This window comes from Lynx canadensis, chromosome E3 (genome assembly GCF_007474595.2).
Source record: "Lynx canadensis isolate LIC74 chromosome E3, mLynCan4.pri.v2, whole genome shotgun sequence".
Taxonomy (NCBI): Eukaryota; Metazoa; Chordata; class Mammalia; order Carnivora; family Felidae; genus Lynx; species Lynx canadensis.
In genome coordinates, this window is record NC_044318.1 from 7615670 (window position 1) to 7633564 (window position 17895).

A 17895-nucleotide genomic window follows, 5' to 3' on the forward strand; every position below is an offset into this window, starting at 1 on the left:
GAGCCTGGAGCCTGTTTCCGATTCTGTGTCTCCCTCTCTCTCTGCCCCTCCCCCGTTCATGCTCTGTCTCTCTCTGTCCCCAAAAAAAAAAAAAAAAAAAAAAAAAAAAAAACATGGTCACTGAATGGTAGATACCCGGCCCTGTAACATGGAAGTCTCATCTTGGATCACCAGTGCAGGTAGGACACCAGCTCCCAGCGGTGCAGACCACAGACGTCCCCAGCTAGAGCTGACCTCCCCGCGGTCTGGGGGACCACGTCTCAGTCTGCCCAGGGGGCTATGACGGGATACGAATACCACTGCTGGCCCACAACCCACTCGCGAGCTCCCTGGGTGCAAACTGAGACTGGCTCCCATACACGGAAGGCAGAGAGAGGCTGGAGAGAGAGGAGGCCGCTCCAGTGGGCAGGTGGCAGGACTAATACCTGCAAGAGGACTTAACTCACGAGGGGACTTAACTTACAAGGCTTGTCTTGGGCGGCTGCAAGATAAGGCCTCCACACCCACCTGCCAGAATCTGAGTTTATGTGGAGGCCTTAACTGGGTTCAGGCATGTCTACCGTGCAGATGGCCTCAACCCCACATCACTGTTTGAAGGCTGTGTCCTTGGACAGCTTCCGGAAACAGAGAAGCCAAGTAGAACCTACATTCCAAGGAAAGGGGAGGGGGTGGGGAGCCTCCGATTGCCCAGGGCCAGCCTGAGGGTCAACTGGCAGTCATGCCTTCTTGATGACCTCCCCAACAACCATAGACTGGGCAGCTTAAACATTAAACACAGATTTCTCACAGTTCTGGAGGCTGCAAGGCCATGATTGGTTGGTGAGGCCCCTTGTTATGTCCTCATATGGCCTTCCTTGGGGCACGCGCGCGCGCACACACACACACACACACAGCCTCTTTATTCGTACGGGCCCTGATCACACGAAGGGGACCCTAATCACCTCCCAAAGGCTCCACCCCAAACACCATCACATTGGGGGTTACGGTTTCAACACAGGAGTTTTCAGGGGTGGGGGTGGATATACATGTTCAGTCCACAGCAAGTACTGTACGAAAATGGACATAGCACAGACCACACCATTCCCTGCAGTTAAATTCTACACAGCCCAGGGCGTGCAGGCAGGTCTCAGCAGACAGGCAGGAAAACCACTCTAGAAGGGACAGGCATAGCCATGTCACCGATGCTCTCCACAACGGAATGATTCCTAATGTCAGCCCAGCTTCCAAGGCCAGCATGGGAATTCACGGTGGATTCACCTAAAAAGCTGACTTGAGAGATCTCGAGCTTTTTACAGCATCTTTCACTTGTTAAGACAGACAAGATGTTCATCGTGAATACTTAAAAACAGTATTGGAAGGTTATAACGTTGAAGATGGGTGTCTTCCCTCCATTCCACCCACCCCCCCCCACCCTCCACCCTCTCCCCAGAGGTAACCACTGTGAACTTGCAGTGGTATGGGGGTTTTTACAAACACAAGACCACACAAAACTCTATTGGTTCTGTGACTTGCTTTTTCTACTGATCGTGGTTGCCATGGTTACCTTTCCACATCAGCAGATACTGTTCAAGCTCATTCTTTTTAAGGGCCATACAATATTCCATAGTAAGGCACTACCGACATTTATTTAACCGTGTCGCCTACTAATGAAAACTGTTTAGGGGCACCTGGGTGGCTCAGTCGGTTAAGCTTCCGACTTTGGCTCAGGTCATGATCTCACGGTTCATAGGTATGAGCCCCACGTCAGGCTCTGTGCTGACAGCTCAGAGCCTGGAGCCTGCTTTGGATTCTGTGTCTCCCTCTCTCTCTGCTCCTCCCCTGCTCACATTCTGTCTCTCTCTCAAAAACAAATAAACCTTAAAAATTTCTTTTAAAAACGTTTATTTCCAGTTTTGTCATTGCTGTTTGTTTTGCTATTAGGAACACTCAGTGAACATCTTCGTATGTCTCCTTGGGTATTTCTATTAGATTATTATTTTGGATTTGTTGTCAAAGTGGGGGAATCACCCACATATCCATCACCTGAATCTAAAGACCACTTGCATTTTCCGAGACACTGCTTTCTCATCTGCTGCACGGCTTTTGGAAAGGGTAAATCCCACGCAGGGATTCTCAAAAGTCAGGGTGCCTTGGAGTTACCTGGGAAGCATAAAGATTCAAACCCCCCAGCATCTACCGGAATCCGTCCTTAGGGACTCAGCACAGGTTTTGCTAGTTTTGCTGGTGTCGATCCGGAGAGCCTGGGCGGCTCCCAGGGACCGCCCTCGTGGTGCTGCTGAAGTCTCGCCGCGGTCAGGTGGAGATCGCGATTCCGGCTCGGAAATGAACGCATGCATGATGCCTTTGCTGTGTGTGCCCTCTGCTGGTACTGTGTGAGCAGACACACATCGAAATGGAGGCTCTCTCATGCCACGGCTGGTGGGCTGGTGAGGACGGGGTTTTCACCTCCCAGGGTGGTGACACTACAGAGCAGTGACTGGCAACCCAGGCTACAGGTAAGAATCGCCCTGACCATGGCAACGGCTGGTCGTGGGCCTGGGCAGCAATATTTTTAAAAAGCTCCCCAGGTGATTCTGCACACAGAACCAGAGCTGAGAATGTATTCTTTAAGGGGGGAAAAAATTGGCCAGGGAACACAGAGTCCACAGAGGCATGAGTTACTCTGGTGTTTTCTGTCTACCAGAGTCTATTTCAGAAATAGACTGAAATAGACTAAAATTCCAGCCTGGCTGCATTTCAGAATTGGCTGTCAGAATTTTCTGTCAAAATACAGATTCTGGGGACCCACCCCTGACATAACTAAAATCTCCAGGGGTGATGTTCACTCAGGTTAATAGCTTAGAACTAGACCAACACCAGGGACTCTTTGAGTTAATTCTTATCTTTAATGAGGTCAAAGTCAAATCATTAATACCGCCTGAGACATTTCATAGGCAAAGACTGTCTTTGGGGAAAGGGGTTCACAGTCTTTGAAGGAGCTGGTAAGCGGGTGAGGGAACAGTATGGAAGGAAACCAAGAGCTACATGTAATTGCTATGTAACTGACTCTTCTCTATACAAGTGAATCTTCACTAACAACTTCTTGAGCATAAAGAACACCTGTTATACAGAGAAAGAGGGGAAGGGAGGGGAGGGGAGGGGAGGGAGAGAGGGGGAGAGAGCACACATGCGTGAGAGTGCTCTATACAGACATTGGGGAGAAAGGTTTCCAGACGGAGGGAACTGCCAATGCAAAGACCCTGAGGCTGGAGCATCCTTGATCACTGAAGGAACAGAAAACTGGATGTGACTGGCAGTGGTTGAAGACAGAGCTGGGGATAGCGGTGGACCCAGACCACGTTAGACCTTGTAGGCCACGGTGAGCACTTCAGTTTTTACCGCAATGCCGTGCTTTGTTTGTTTGTTTATTTATTGATTATCACTGGCTGCTGTGAGAACAGGCTCCAGATGGGTAAGGATAATAGAAGCAGCAGGCTGCAACAACCCAGAGAACATACGAGGGCAGTGTGAATCAGAATGGCAGGAGGTGGACAGGGTGAGAGGCGGTCAGCTTCTGGTCGTAGTTTTAAAATAGAATCAGCATGGGGGCGTCTGGGTGGCTCAGTCGGTTAAACATCCGACTTCGCCTCAGGTCATGATCTCACGGTCTGTGAGTTCGAGCCCCGCGTCGGGCTCTGTGCTGCCAGCTCGGAGCCTGGAGCCTGCTTTGGATTCGGTGTCTCCCTCTCTGCCCCTCCCCCGCTCATGCTCTGTCTCTCTCTGTCAAAAATAAGTAAACATTAAAAAAAAGTTGTTTAAATAAAGTCGCATAAAACAAGTCAATGGAACCACATGCCATTTACCTTGAAGAAAGAGGCCCCGGGGACGCCCAGGCCCACACCCAGGCTCTGGGTCACTGCTCAGTGGGGGTTCTCCTGTGTGCAGAGCCGTTGTGTCTGGGAAAACCACAGATATGCCCAGGCAGCGGGTGCCCAGTGTCCCCAAACATCTGAGGGACACAACCACACACTCCCCAGACTTTGGTCTGCAACCACAGGAGTGAATTCACACCAGCTGGAATTTAATAAAGAATTCAAATCCATGATCCTACCACCTTTCATTTGCATCTTTAACTAAAACTGAACACAAATTAAATGGTGCTGTTTTCAGGGCACCTGGGTGGCTCAGCTGGTTGAGCATCAGGCTTTTGATTTTGGCTCCAGGTCATGATCTCATGGTTCATGAAATCGAGCCCCACGATGGGCTCTGCAGTGACAGTGCAGAGCCTGCTTGGGATTCTCTCTTTCCCCCTCTCTCTGCTCCTCCCTTGCTCACACTAAGTAAATAAATTTTAAAAAGAAAATAAAAAGTGAAGGACCAACCACATCCACTAGGTGGAATATTTTGCAATTTCCGAATTTGTTTTTGCATAAAGAGTATGATTTGAATGAGGAGCGCCTGGCTGGCTCAGTCAGTAGAGTGTGCGACTCTTGATCTTGGGGAGTTCGAGCCCCACGATGGGCGTGGAGTCGACTTCAAAAAAATAAAGGACACCTAGGTGGTTCAACCGGTTAAGCATCTGACGTCAGCTCAGGTCATGATCTCATAGCTTGTGAGTTCAAGCCCCACATCGGGCTCTCTGCTGTAGGCACGGAGCTCACTTCAGATCCTCTGTCCACCTCTTTCTGCCCTTCCCCTGGTCGCTTGTGCACTCTCTTGCTCTCGTTCTCTCTCTCTCTCTCTCAAAGATTTAAAAATATTAAAAAAAAATAAATAGACAAAAAAAATTTTTTTTAAGGAGATTTGGGGCTCCTGGGTGGCTCAGTCAGTTAAGCACCTGACTTTGGCTCAGGTCATGATCTCGCGGTCTGTGAGTTCGAGCCCCGTGTCAGGCTCTGTGCTGACAGCTCAGAGCCCATAGCCTGCTTCGGATTCTTTGTCTCCCGCTCTCTCTCCCGTTAGCCACTCACACTCGGTCTCTCTCTCCTTCAAAAATAATTAACTTTCCCCAGTTTTACTGAGATAGAATTGACGTATAACATCGTATCAGGTTAGTGTGTACAACGTAATGATTTATGCACGTATATATCGCAAAACGATTATGACAAGGTCAGTTAACATCAGGCATCTCACATAGTAATGAGGTATTTTTTTTTCTTGTGACAGAATATTTTTAATGTGTTTACAAGTAAGATAGCTATGTTACATGAAGCAAAAAAAAAAAAAACCAATTCCAGGTACAGGATAACATCTATGTTTGTAAAAAGCCTGAAAGCACGGTAAGATACCACCTCCTGCCCATCAGGAGGATGTGGAGGAGCCAGAACCCTCGTGGACGGCTGAGACGGGTGAAAAAGGACATGGCGGCTGTGGGAAAGTTCAGCGGTTCCTCAAAAACTTGCACAGTCACCGTAAGATCCGATATTTCCGCCTGTCTGCCGGTCGGCATCCAGGAGCCCCAAAAGAAGCGACAGCAGGGACTCGTGCGCCAACTCTGACGGCAGCACTGCTCCCAACAGCCAAAAGGTGGAAACTATCAAAATGTCCATCGACAGACAGATAAGCAAACTGCGGTCTACACTGTGGTTATCCAGCCACGAAAAGCAATGAGGCTCTCACACAGGCTACAGCATGGATGCACGTTGGAACCATCACGCCAGGTGAAAGAAGCCAGACACAAAACCACAGTGGGCGATTCCGTTTACGTGGAATGTCCAGAAAAAGCAAATCCACGGAAACAGAAAGCAGATGACTGGTTACGAGGCTGGAGGGAGGGGGAGATGGGGAGTGACCGTTTAATGGGTACAGAGTTTCTCCTTGGGATGATGAAAACGTTCTGGAAACGAGCAGATGTGATGGCTGCACAACGCCGTAGGCGTCCTTAATACCACTGAAGTGTACATTCAAAAATGGCTGAAGGAATACATTTACACGATGTGTGTTTTAACACAATAAAAGACTGGAAGTCCCCACAATAAAGCATCTAGTCACTGACTTCTGAGTGGTGGAACTGTTGACGATCACCTCTTCCTTCCTCTTTATTTTGCTACAGACTGTGAAACAAACATCTTTTACTAACCACTAATCGTGCACACAACTAGCTTTAGCTTATAAAAGAACGCACCAGAACACAGCTCGCCTGGTTTTATCCACCAGAGCCTTCAGACAGGAGGGCCCCAGGCCACAACCTTGGCAAAGGGGATGCTGCGCTCGCCTGGCCAGCACCCTCCGCCGCGGTCACGCAACCCAACTCTACCTGGGCTTCTTCCCGTCCTTTCCTGCTGTTGAGGCCCCGACGGGGGCAGCACAGGCCTCGGGTAAGCCCTACTGACTGCCTGGAAGCTTTTCAGCACACTATCACCTTTGTACTGACCTTGACATTTACTGTTTATTTTCACACCCATGCCAGGAGACAGGATTTTTCCCTTTCTCAGATGGGGAAACCAGGGTTGAGAGACACGGTGACTCCAGGACAGGCAGTCGAGAACTGACAGCACCCGTGTCTGCTCAAGCCTCGTCCTGAGCTTGCTCTGCCTCACCTCCCTGACTTCCGATTTCGCAGCACTGCCCTGCCTGAGTGAACCGGACACAGTTTCCTCCGAGAACCAGCTGTGAACTTCTGGCCGTTATCTGACTAAATGTCACACAAATGCAGTATGAATTGGTACTAAGGGCCTCTTTCCGAAACGCGATCACTAGCTTCTGTCTTAGGACTCTGTGCATCCCAAAAGACGGGTGCCCAGAGGCCCTGCCGAAGTCTTCAGGTGCCCGATCCCCTGTTTCATCCTCGGCCTTCCTGCTGGAGACCCAGCTCCCAATTCACTTGAGGGAGTCCAGCGTCCCAAACACCTGCGCGAAACGCTCTCTGTCCACGATGCGTCCGTAGCGAAGGGTGAGGTAGAAGGTCTCCCTCCCACTGTACTGCTGGATACGCACAAACAGCTCCTGGGCCCGGTCCTTGGTTTCCGTCATGGGGATCACGTCGGCCACGGGGCAGTCCGTGTCCTGCCGCCGGCCCCAGAAGGTCAGGTGCGCCACCCGCAGCACAGTGCCCGCCTCGTTCACATACAGGATGCCCACCAGCCTCCGGAAGAAATAGCTCATCCAGCAGAGCATGGCCAGGGCAAAGCCAGCCACCCCGCCCGCGACACACAGGGAGCCGAGCGTCACGAAGCCCTGCGAGTACCAGTAGCAGCCAGGCGGGAGGGCCAGCACCGTGAGGGCCGTCTGTGCCACCTTCAGCCGAGACAAGTACCCGAAGGCTCTGATGGCGTCAAACCGGTAGACCATCTGGAAGTTCTCTGTCTCCGCACCTGCCGCTTTCTCCTTCGGGGCGGGGCACCCGCTCCCCACCCACCTCCCCGGATCCCGGCCGGTGGCTGTGCGGCACCACGGCCCGCAGACAGGCCTTCTCCACGGGGCCGGGCCGGGCCGCCGAAGCACAGCGCGGAGGAGGGCAGCCTGGAAGGGAGAAAGGAGACCACTGCTCTCAGGGAACTCAGCCATGCTGATCACGCGACGAACGTTTGCGGAGCATCTCACCCACAAGCTCCCGCCAACCCTGCGAGGCTGCCGTTACTGCCAGAGACGGAGGGACAGAGAAAGCCAGATGCTTTAACTCACGTGATCTTCATACAAGCGGTGCAAGACAGGCGCCCCCTGCGGTTGACCCTTGAACAACGGAGGCGTGAGGGACGGCCACCCCCATGCAGTCAAAAATCCACATGTAGCTTTTGACTCCTCAAAAACCTAACTACTAATAGCCTACGGCTGACCAGGACCTAAACCGATAAGTCGATTATCACATATTTTGTGTATTACATATTATCATACACCGTATCCTTACAGCAAAGTCAGCTAGAAAAAAGAACGAGATTACGAAAACCGTAAGAGAAAACACATTTACGGAGCTGTACTGTATCATCCGGACCATTCAGTTTACGTTGTTCACAAGATGAATCGTCTGTCAGTACATAAATCGATACTGCCTTACGATACGAAACATCAACAGGTGTTTTGTTACCTGCCAACACTAGACACAGAAATAGAAAGATAATAAGGGGGATGCCTATTTATTTATAAGTAGGATGATTCAAGGATTGATAACAAAGACGCACTAGTAGGATCCTTTGATGGTAGCCTAGTGTAACCCTGTGTGACCACACGGCTGTTTCACAGGGGCCTCGCCTATACACTAAGGAATGAATGGTTACAAAGTTTTCGTGGCCTACCGTGTTCCAGTTGGATTCACAATACACACTACCGGAAACACTGTTTTTTAAAAAACCACTTAGCTCTGACGATAGGCTGATATGCCGTCTCTCCAGTTAGGAGAGGGGGGCATACTGGACCCCAACGTAACTCTTTGAGAGCAACGTGACAAAACAATAAGACACATCATTAATTTTATATTGAATTATCACCCACCTTATGCCTCTAAGGACAGGCCATCCACTTGCGGGCGAATCTTGCATATGACGTCCTGCCCAATGAATACCCAGGCGATGATGCAGTCCTACACAGTTCCTGCCGTACAGTTACCAGATTTTCACACGGAGACACTCGCGCGCACACACACACAACAGGTCAGTTTAACCGTACGGCATGACGACTACTTAGTATTTATTACGTGGAAGGGGTCTTCGTCCTCGTCATCTTTACGCTGAGCAGGCTGCGGGCGAGGCAGAGGACAGGCTGGTCTGGCCGTCTCGGGGGAGGCGGAGGCAGAGCTAGAGGAGGTAGAAGAGGAGGCAAGAGGGGCAGGCACACCCGGTGTAACTTCACGGACACACCTTGTAATTTCCGTTTGACTTCTCTGCCTTTTCATCTCTCTAAAAATGTTTCTATAAGGTACCAGCCCTTCTTCCACCACTTGCTTTAGTCTCAGTGCCCGTATCACAGAAGGGTCCATGTTGTGAAAGAAGTCAAAAGCCGTCTTGAATAATCGAAACCCTTCTGCCAGGTTGTCTAACGTCAACTTGTTTTCTGGCGCCGCTTCTCGCGCATCTTCATCCGGCACCGGTCCGGAAGCTCTCGCCTCCGCCGACTCACCCTCTGTTAACTCCTCTGGTGTGGTGACTCTGGGCGCCTGAGGTGGCAACTCATCTACTGCCTCTTGGGCGGGGGAAGCTGCTTCCCCTGCTATCTTGACATTTTTTAAGCCAAACCGCTTTCTGAAATTATCAAACCATCCTTTGCTGGCACTAAATTCTCCAGCCTTGGATCCTTCACCTTCCTTTTGCTGTAAGTGGTCATACAATGACTTTGCTTTTTCTCGAATCGTGTTCGAGTCTATAGGTATGCCTTTCTTATAGCAATCCTGCACCCACGTAAAAGCTGCATTTTCAATACGAGATAAAAAGCTGTCTCGCAGAAAGTGCAACGTTCTCGCGCCTGCTGGCGTAGCTGCCGCCACAGCCTCACGGATTTCCTTTTCCTTTTTTACAATGGTCCTTACGCTGGATTCATTCATCTTGAAATGACGGGCCACTGCAGCCGCAGACCTTAATCTACGGTACATGTCAAGCAATTCGACTTTTTCTTGTAATGTCATGACCTTTCTCTGCCTCTTGGGAGCGCTTCCAGAATCACCAGTGGCGTTTCGTATGGGTCCCATGGTGTTATTCAAGGTTTACAGTATTGCGCTAAACATGATGAAAAATATGCAAGAACCACGGGATCACTTTTTACAGCCATTTGAAATTTACGAGTGACGAACTGATCTCGCGGAGAGGATTAGCAACACACGGTTTTAAGCTTGGAAATCACAACACTTGAGATCACCACAGCAAGAGGAGGTGGCTGTGATATTCTTACAGTCGTAGAGTATGTACTGCAGTTAATTTTATGCAGTTATTTAACACTGCATCTTTGTTTCCATTTCTCTCAACTATGAATGATGCCATGTACAGTCTGTACATTTTGATAAACCTTTTTGTAACAAACTTGTGTATACTTCATGGAAGTAAATGATAAACTAGCATCTACATATATTTTATGCATTCATGATACATCTTTTTTTTTTCCCAGTATTCCTAGGCTATGCAGTTCATCTGCTGGTTTTCTCAAATTGGAGCAAATCTCCAAAAAAAACTTCACAACATATGTATTTTTTTAAATCTGCGAAGAAGTGGGCCCACACAGTTCAAACCCGCATTGTTCAAGGGTCAACTGTACTTTACCACGGAGAAAACTAAACCCAGAGAAGGCTAGAAACATACCCAAAGACACACACCCAGTGAGTGTGGCAGAGTCTGACCCCCAAACTGGTCCTATATCCTTCAGGGAGTTCAAAGAGGTACAAGAAAGGCGACACAGCCTTCATTCATTCAACACGTATCTAGGGACGACCAACTCTGGGCTGGGCACTGAAGACGTAAGGCTATATGAACGTTTTCCCCAGCAGGAAGCCAAACAACAAATGTCCAAATGGGTAACAAATCTCTGCGATACTTACCATAATAACTTCCCCATTCTGTCAGGTTAAAGCACCATCTTCGGTGCTGAAGGGAACCGCTGATTTCTTAGCCCTGTTTGGGGGAGGGGGAAGACCAAAGCAGGCGGGGATGGGAGGCGCCAACCCACAGCACAAGGTTTTTATTAGGTGCACCGTTCTACACCCTGAGTAGGGCAGCGACAGATGCTTTGGACTTGGGGGCCAGTCACTAGCTGTAGCTCCTTGTGTAAGTTACTTCACTTCTCTGGGCCTCGGTTTCTTCCCCTTTCACAATGGGGGTTCACAACATACCACATGAGATCATGGTTTCAAAGCTCTCAAATGCATTCAATGGACCCCAGGTTTGTGATGATCAGAGAGTGCCCTGTCGGCCCACGTGGCCCGGGCGTAGAAAGGCGCGGCACAGCAAGCCTTAACCCACGCCGGAGCTCCCTCCCGCGGATCCTCCAAATCAGAACCCCAGAAATCCGCCTGCCTGCCTAACCTTGACCACGACCCCCAAGGCGCTTCACCACCCCCCCCCGTACTTCCCCTCACCCGCCTTCTTACCATCGCGCGGATACCTGCCGCCGGAAGTGATTCCCCCCGCCCCCGGAACCTCTAAGAGGGCCTGCTCGGCCGTAGGAGGTCGGCGTGTCGACGCATTGCATTCTGGGATTTGTGGTTCCTAAAGACCAACTGACTCTAGTCCCAGACACGTGGGAATGGATCCTCCTTCTCCCAGCGTGCCCTGTGGCACGGGGGCCGAGCCCGGAAGTTCCGGGCCGAGTTCCTGGTTGCCAACGAGTCTCATCAAGTGCGGCTGGAAACGGGGGACATGGCGGCGTGTGGCCCAGCGCTATGCCTTTTCGACGTGGACGGGACCCTGACCGCCCCGCGACAGGTAGGCGGCACCCGGCCGGCTGGCGGCAGCGGGTGCAGAGCCGCCTGCTGTTCACATTTGGGGCCGACGGCCGCCCAGGGTGGGGGTCGAGGGGCGGCCGAGGGCCGCCTACCTCCTCGGCAAGGCTGAACTCCGTTCTGGGTGCCTTCCAGGGGTGAAACGGAAACTCGAAACACATCCCCAAGACCTCAGGATGCTCGGAGAGATGAGACGGGCTGAAAACCCTTGAAAGGAAACAACGTGTATGGGGTTGGAAAACGCAGTTTTGGACTCTCACCGCATGCCCTGAATTTGAACCCCAGCTCAGCCCTCTTACCAGTTATGTTCCCTCCTCAGTCCTGTCACCTATGAGCTGCATCTTGCAACCTAATAGGAAAAACATAGGTTTCCAGGTCAAACAGACCTAATAGAGTCTCAACTTCACTCTGTTGACAGCTGTCTGACTTAGAGCAAATCACTGAACCCCTGAGTGGTTTTTTTTGTTTGTTTGTTTTTGTTTTTTATTTGGTAATTTTTAATTTACATCCAAGTTAGCATATAGTGCAACAATGATTTCAGGAGTAGATTCCTTAATGCCCTTACCTATTTAGCCCATCTCCCTGCCACAACCCCTCCAGCAACCCTCTGTTTGTTCTCCATATTGAAGAGTCTTTTATGTTTTGTCCCCCTCCATGTTCCCGAAATCCCACATCCCTCCCTGCTTCCCTCCCCTTCCCTTGTGTTTATCCCTTCTGTGTCTTAACTCCTCATATGAATGAAGTCATATGATATTTGTCTTTATCTGACTGTTTAATTTCGCTTTTCCGCTTAGCATAATACCCTCAAGTTCCATCCACGTAGTGGCAAATGACAAGATTTCATTCTTTTTGATTGACGAGTAATACTCCATTGTATATATATATACCACATCTTCTTTATCCATTCATCCATCGATGGACATTTGGGCTCTTTCCATACTTTGGCTATTGTTGATAGTGCTGCTGTAAACATTGGGGTGCATGTGCCCCTTCGAAACAACATCCCTTTATTTCTTGGATAAATACTTAGTAGTGCAATGGCTGGGTCGTAAGATAATTCTATTTTTAATTTTTTGAAGAGCCTCCATACTGTTTGTGGTGGCAACAGCTTGCATTCCCACCAGCAATGAAAAAGAGATCCTCTTTCTCCGCATCCTCGCCAACATCTGTTGTTGACTGAGTTGTTAATGTTAGCCATTCTGACAGGTGTAGGATGGTATCTCATTGTGGTTTTGATTTGCATTTCCCCGATGATGAGTGACGTTCAGCATTTTTTCATGTGTTGGTTGGCCATCTAGCTGTCTTCTTTGGAGAAGTGTCTATTCATGTCTTTTGCCCATTTCTTCACTGGATTCTTTGTTTTTTGGGTGTTGACCTTGATAACTTCTTTATAGATTTTGGATACTAACCCTTTATCTGATTTGTCATTTGCAAATATCTTCTCCCATTCCGTCGGTTGCCTTTTAGTTTTGCTGATTGTTTCCTTTGCTGTGCAGAAGCTTTTTATTTTGATGAGGTCCCAGTAGTTCATTTTTGCTTTTGTTTCCCTTGCCTCCGGAGATGTGTTGAGTAAGAAGTTGCTGCGGCCAAGGTCAAAGAGGTTTTTGCCTGCTTTCTCCTTGAGGAGTTTGATGGCTTCCTGTCTTACATTTAGGTCTTTCATCCAGTTTGAGTTTATTTTTGTGTCTGGTATAAGAAAGTGGTCCAGGTTCATTCTTCTGCATGTCGCTGTCCAGTTTTCCCAGCATCATTTACTGAAGAGACTGTCTTTATTCCATTAGATATCCTTTCCTGCTTTGTCAAAGATGAGTTGGCCATACGTTTTTGGGTCCATTTCTGGGTTCTCTATTCTATTTCATTGATCTGAGTGTTTGTTCTTGTGCCAGTACCATACTGTCTTGATGATGACAGCTTTGTAATACAGCCTGAAGTTCAGGATTGTGATGCCTCCTGGTTTGATTTTCTTTTTCAAGATTGCTTTGGCTATTCGGGGTCTTTTCTGGTTCCATACAAATTTTAGGATTATTTGTTCTAGCTCTGTGAAGAATACTGGTGTTATTTTGATAGGGATTGCATTGAATCTGTAGATTGCTTTGGGTAGTATTGACATTTCAACAATATTTATTTTTCCTCTCCAGGAGCATGGAATATTTTTCCTTTTGTTTATGTGTCTTTTTCAATTTCTTTCATAAGCTTTCTGTAGTTTTCAGTGTATAGATTTTTCACCTCTTTGGTTAGATTTATTCCTAGGTATTTTATGGTTTTGGGTGGCAGTTATAAATGAGATCAATTCCTTGATTTCTCTTTCTGTTGCTTCATTGTTGGTGTATAGGAATGCATCCGATTTCTGTGCATTGATTTTCTATCCTGCCACTTTGCTGAATTCATGAATCAGTTCTAGCAGTTTTTTGGTGGAATCTTTTGGATTTTCCATATAGAGTATCATGTCATCTGCGAAGAGTGAAAGTTTGGCTGATTTGGATGCCTTTTATGTCTTTGTGTTGTCTGATTGCTGAGACGAAGACTTCCAATACTGTGTTGAATAACAGTGGCGAGAATGGACATCCCTGTCTTGTTCCTGACCTTAGGGGGAAAGCTCTCACTTTTTCCCCATTGAGGATGATATTAGCATTGGGTCTTCCATATATGGCTTTTATGATCTCGAGGTATGATCCTTCTATCCCTGCTTTCTTGAGGGTTTTTATCAAGAAAGAATGCTGTATTTTTTCAAATGCTTTCTCTGCATCTGTTGAGAGGATCATGTGATTCTTATCCTTTGTTTTACTGATGTGATGAATCACATTGATTGTTTTACAGATATGGAACCAGCCCTGCATCCCAGGTATAAATCCTACTTGATCGTGATGGATACTTTTTTTAATGTATTGTTGGAATTGGTTTTGGAATCAAGGTAATGCTGGCTTCATAGAAAGAGTTTGGAAGTTTTCCTTCCATTCCTATTTTTCGGAACAGCTTCAAGAGAATAGGTGTTAACTCTTCCTTAAATGTTTGGTGGAAGTCCCCTGGAAAGCTGTCTGGCCCTGGACTCTTGTTTTTGGGGAGATTTTTGATTACTAATTCGATTTCTTTACTGATTATGGGTCTGTTCAAATTTTCTGTTTCTTCCTCTTTCAACTTTGGTAGTTTATATGTTTCTAGGAATTTGTCCATTTCTTCCAGATTGCCCATTTTATTGGTGTATAATTGCTCATAATATTTTCTTATTTATTTCTGCTGTGTTGGTTGTGATCTCTTTCATTCTTGATTTTATTTGTGTCCTTTTTCTTTTTGATCAAATTGGCTAGTGTTTTATCAATTTTGTTAATTCTTTCAAAGAACCAGCTTCTGATTTCATTGATCTGTTTTGGGTTTTTTTGTTGTTGTTGTTGTTTTTTGTTTTTTTTTTTTTTGTTTGTTTGTTTTTTTTGGTTTCAGTAGCATTAATTTCTGCTCTAATCTTTATTATTTTCTGTCTTCTGCTGGTTTTGGGTTTTATTTGCTGTTCTATTTCCAGCTCTTTAAGGTGTAAGGTTAGGTTGTCTCTCTGAGACCTTTCTTCCTTCTTTAGGGAGGCCTGGATTGCTATATACTTTCTTCTTATGACCGCCTTTTCTGTGTCCCAGAGGTTTTGGGGTCGGGTGTTATCAGTTTCATTGGCTTCCATGTACTTTTTTATTTCCTCTTTGACTTCCTGGTTAGCCCATTCATTCTTTAATAGGATGTTCTTCAGTCTCCAAGTGTTTGTTACCTTTCCAAGTTTTTTCTTGTGGTTGATTTCGAGTTTTATAGCATTGTGGTCTGAAAATATGCACAGTATGATCTCGATCTTTTTGTAATTGTTGAGGGCTGATTTGTGTCCCAGTATGTGATCTATACTGGAGAACATTCCATGTGCACTGAAGAAGAGTGTATATTGTGCTGCTTTAGGATGAAATGTTCTGAATATATCTGTTAAGTCCATCTGGTTCATTGTGTCCTTCAAAGCCATTGTTTCCTTGTTGATTTTCTGATTAGATGATCTTTCCATTGTTGTAAGTGGGGTGTTGAAGTCCCCTACTATTATGGTATTATTATCTATGAATTTCTTTACATTTGTGACTAATTGATTTATGTATTTGGGTGCTCTCACATTTGGAGCATAAGTGTTTACAATTGTTAGGTCTTCTTGGTGGGTAGACCCCTTAAATTATGATATAATGCCTTTCTTCATCTCTCGTTACAGTCTTTATTTTAAAGTCTAGATTGTTTGATTTAAGTATGGCTACTCTGGCTTTCTTTTGTCAACCAGTAGCATGATAGATGGTTCTCCATCCCCTTACTTTGAATCTGAAGGTGTCTTTAGGTCTGCAGTGCGTCTCTTGTAAACAGCATATAGATGGATCTTGTTTTCTTATCCATTCTGTTGCCCTATGTCTTTAGATTGGAGCATTGAGTCCATTGACATTTAGAGTCAGTACTGAAAGATATGAATTGATTGCTATTATGTTGCCTGTAGAGTTGCAGTTTCTGGTGGTGTTCTCTGGTCTTTTCTAGTCTTTGTTGCTTTTGGTCTTTATGTATTTTTTTAGGGTTTGTTTTGTTTTGTTTGTCTTTTCTCCCCTCAGAGAGTCGCCCTTAAAATTTCTTGGAGGGCTCGTTTAGTAGTCACAAACTCCTTTAATTTTTGTTTGTCTGGGAAACTGTTTATCTCTCTTTATATTTTGAATGACAGCTTTGCTGAATAAAGAATTCTTGGCTGCATATTTTTCTGATTCAGTACATTGAATATATCCTGCCACTCCTTTCTGGCCTGCCAAGTTTCTGTGCATAGGTCTGCTGCAAACCTGATCTGTCTTCCCTTGTAGATGAGGGACTTTTTTTTTCCCTTGCTGCTTTCGTGATTCTCTCCTTGCCTGAGTATTTTGCGAATTTGACTATGATATGCCTTGTTGATGGTTGGTTTTTGTTGAAACTAATGGGGGTTCTCTGTGCTTCCTGGATTTTGATGTCTGTGTCTTTCCCCAGGTTAGGAAACTTTTCTGCTACGATTTGCTCACATAACCCTTCTACCCCTTTTTCTCTCTCTTCATCTTCTGGGGCCCCTATGATTCTGATGTCCCTTTTAAATGAGTCACTGATTTCTCTAATCCTTGAATCCTGCTCTTTTGCCTTAGTCTGTTGCTTTTCTGCCTCGTGCATCCTTGCCGCCCTGGGATCCGTTCGAGATTGCAGCTACCTCAGTTACAACATTTTTTATTTCATCCTGACTAGCTTTTACTTCTTTTATCTCCACAGAAAGTGATTCTAAACTATTTTCGACTCCAGGTAGTATTCTTATTATTGTGATTTTAAATTCTGGTTCAGACATCTTGCTTGTATCTGTGTTGGTTAATTCCCTGGCTGTCATTTCTTCCTGCTCTTTCTTCTGGGGTGAATTCCATTGTTTCATCATTTTGAAGGGAAAAAGGGAATTAATGAGGTTAAAAAAACTAAATTAAAAAAATGAAAGTTAAAAAATTAAAAACAACACACACAAAAATCAAATAAATGATGCTAGATCCTAGGTGTGTTTTGGTCTGGGTGTTCAATTGTACTTGATAGATTAGAAGAAAAAGGGGAAAGGAAAAAAAAGGAAATCGTTTGAAAATTTGAAAAAAATGAATACACTGAAATGGAATAAAATGAAATGATGAAAGTAAAATAGAATTTGAAAAAAATTTACACAGAAGTAAAAAATACAGTAGAAAAAATTAACGAAAAATATTTTTAATAAAAATTGAAAATGAAGTTTCTCTCTGCTGAGTTCTGTGGTTCAGGTTGTGCAGGGTGTTGTATTAATCCTCAAATCGGTTTTCGAGTTGTGCAGGGTAGTTTAGTGTTGATCTGGCTGTGTTTCATGGATGCAAGACACAAAAAAACTTACATGCTGTTCCGCCATCTTGGCTCCTCCCATAACCCTCCCCTGAGTGGTTTCAAATGGGGGCATTCCCAGTTCCATATGGTGTTGGTGAGGCTCGAATGAAATCGAACAAATTCACTAAAGTATCTTGGCTGCGATAGGCTGGGTTCAGTAATAATAAATAGTAGCCGCTAGCACCCCTCCCCTCTCCATCCCCTTCTCCAGTAGAAGTGATCAAGGAGGCCCAGATTTTTTTTTTTTTTAATTTATTTATTTTTGGGACAGAGAGAGACAGAGCATGAACGGGGGAGGGGCAGAGAGAGAGGGAGACACAGAATCGGAAACAGGCTCCAGGCTCTGAGCCATCAGCCCAGAGCCCGACGCGGGGCTCGAACTCCCGGACCGCGAGATCGTGACCTGGCTGAAGTCGGACGCTTAACCGACTGCGCCACCCAGGCGCCCCAAGGAGGCCCAGATTTTTGCAGACTGCCTCCTGAGAGCCTCCTTGGACTCCTGGAAGCTTGCTTCCCACTTCCTGATTTTGCTGCTACAGGCATGGATAGGTTTCAGTTAAGGTCTGCGTTTGTGATGAAGCTCACTCTGACCTCCTCCTTGCACAGACTGGTCACTGAAGTGACCTCACTGTCTTCACATTGTATCCCTACCTTCTTGATTTGGGCTG

General features: G+C 46.5%; 2 protein-coding genes across 8 annotated transcripts in view; one reads left to right on the forward strand and one right to left on the reverse strand.

Annotated features, from left to right (window-relative positions):
• Positions 1-5568: 5568 nt before the first annotated feature.
• TMEM186 (transmembrane protein 186) lies at positions 5569-11021 on the reverse strand. 5 transcript variants are annotated; one of them, XR_003965682.1, is made up of 3 exons: positions 10985-11021; positions 8407-10508; positions 7354-7440 (listed from the first exon to the last, which is right to left on the reverse strand). XR_003965682.1 is itself a non-coding variant. In XM_030301376.1 (2 exons), exons 1-2 carry the CDS (start codon positions 10436-10438, stop codon positions 6799-6801), a joined length of 645 nt encoding a protein of 214 aa, XP_030157236.1. In that variant the 5' UTR covers positions 10439-10923; the 3' UTR covers positions 5569-6798. The 5 variants fall into 5 exon arrangements, 2 of the variants coding, with proteins under 2 accessions (XP_030157236.1, XP_032447518.1); XR_003965685.1 differs by having other exon boundaries at positions 8407-9623; positions 10985-11001; XR_003965684.1 differs by lacking the exon at positions 10985-11021 and having other exon boundaries at positions 8407-9623; positions 10436-10927.
• Positions 11022-11183: 162 nt separating this feature from the next.
• Positions 11184-17895, forward strand: part of PMM2 (phosphomannomutase 2) — a 31218-nt gene continuing 24506 nt past the window's right edge. Inside the window, exon 1 of one of the 3 annotated variants that reach the window (XM_030300530.1) lies at positions 11184-11318. In XM_030300530.1, the coding sequence (XP_030156390.1) occupies positions 11253-11318 (66 nt within the window). In that variant the 5' untranslated portion in view covers positions 11184-11252. The remainder of the gene's footprint in view (positions 11319-17895) is intronic. The other 2 variants (XR_004343070.1, XM_030300531.1) reach the window with 2 other exon arrangements.

Excerpts from the sequence above, each read along its gene's own strand:
- TMEM186 (XM_032591627.1), bottom strand. The coding sequence starts at position 7,485 with ATGGCTGAGTTCCCTGAGAGCAGTGGTCTCCTTTCTCCCTTCCAGGCT.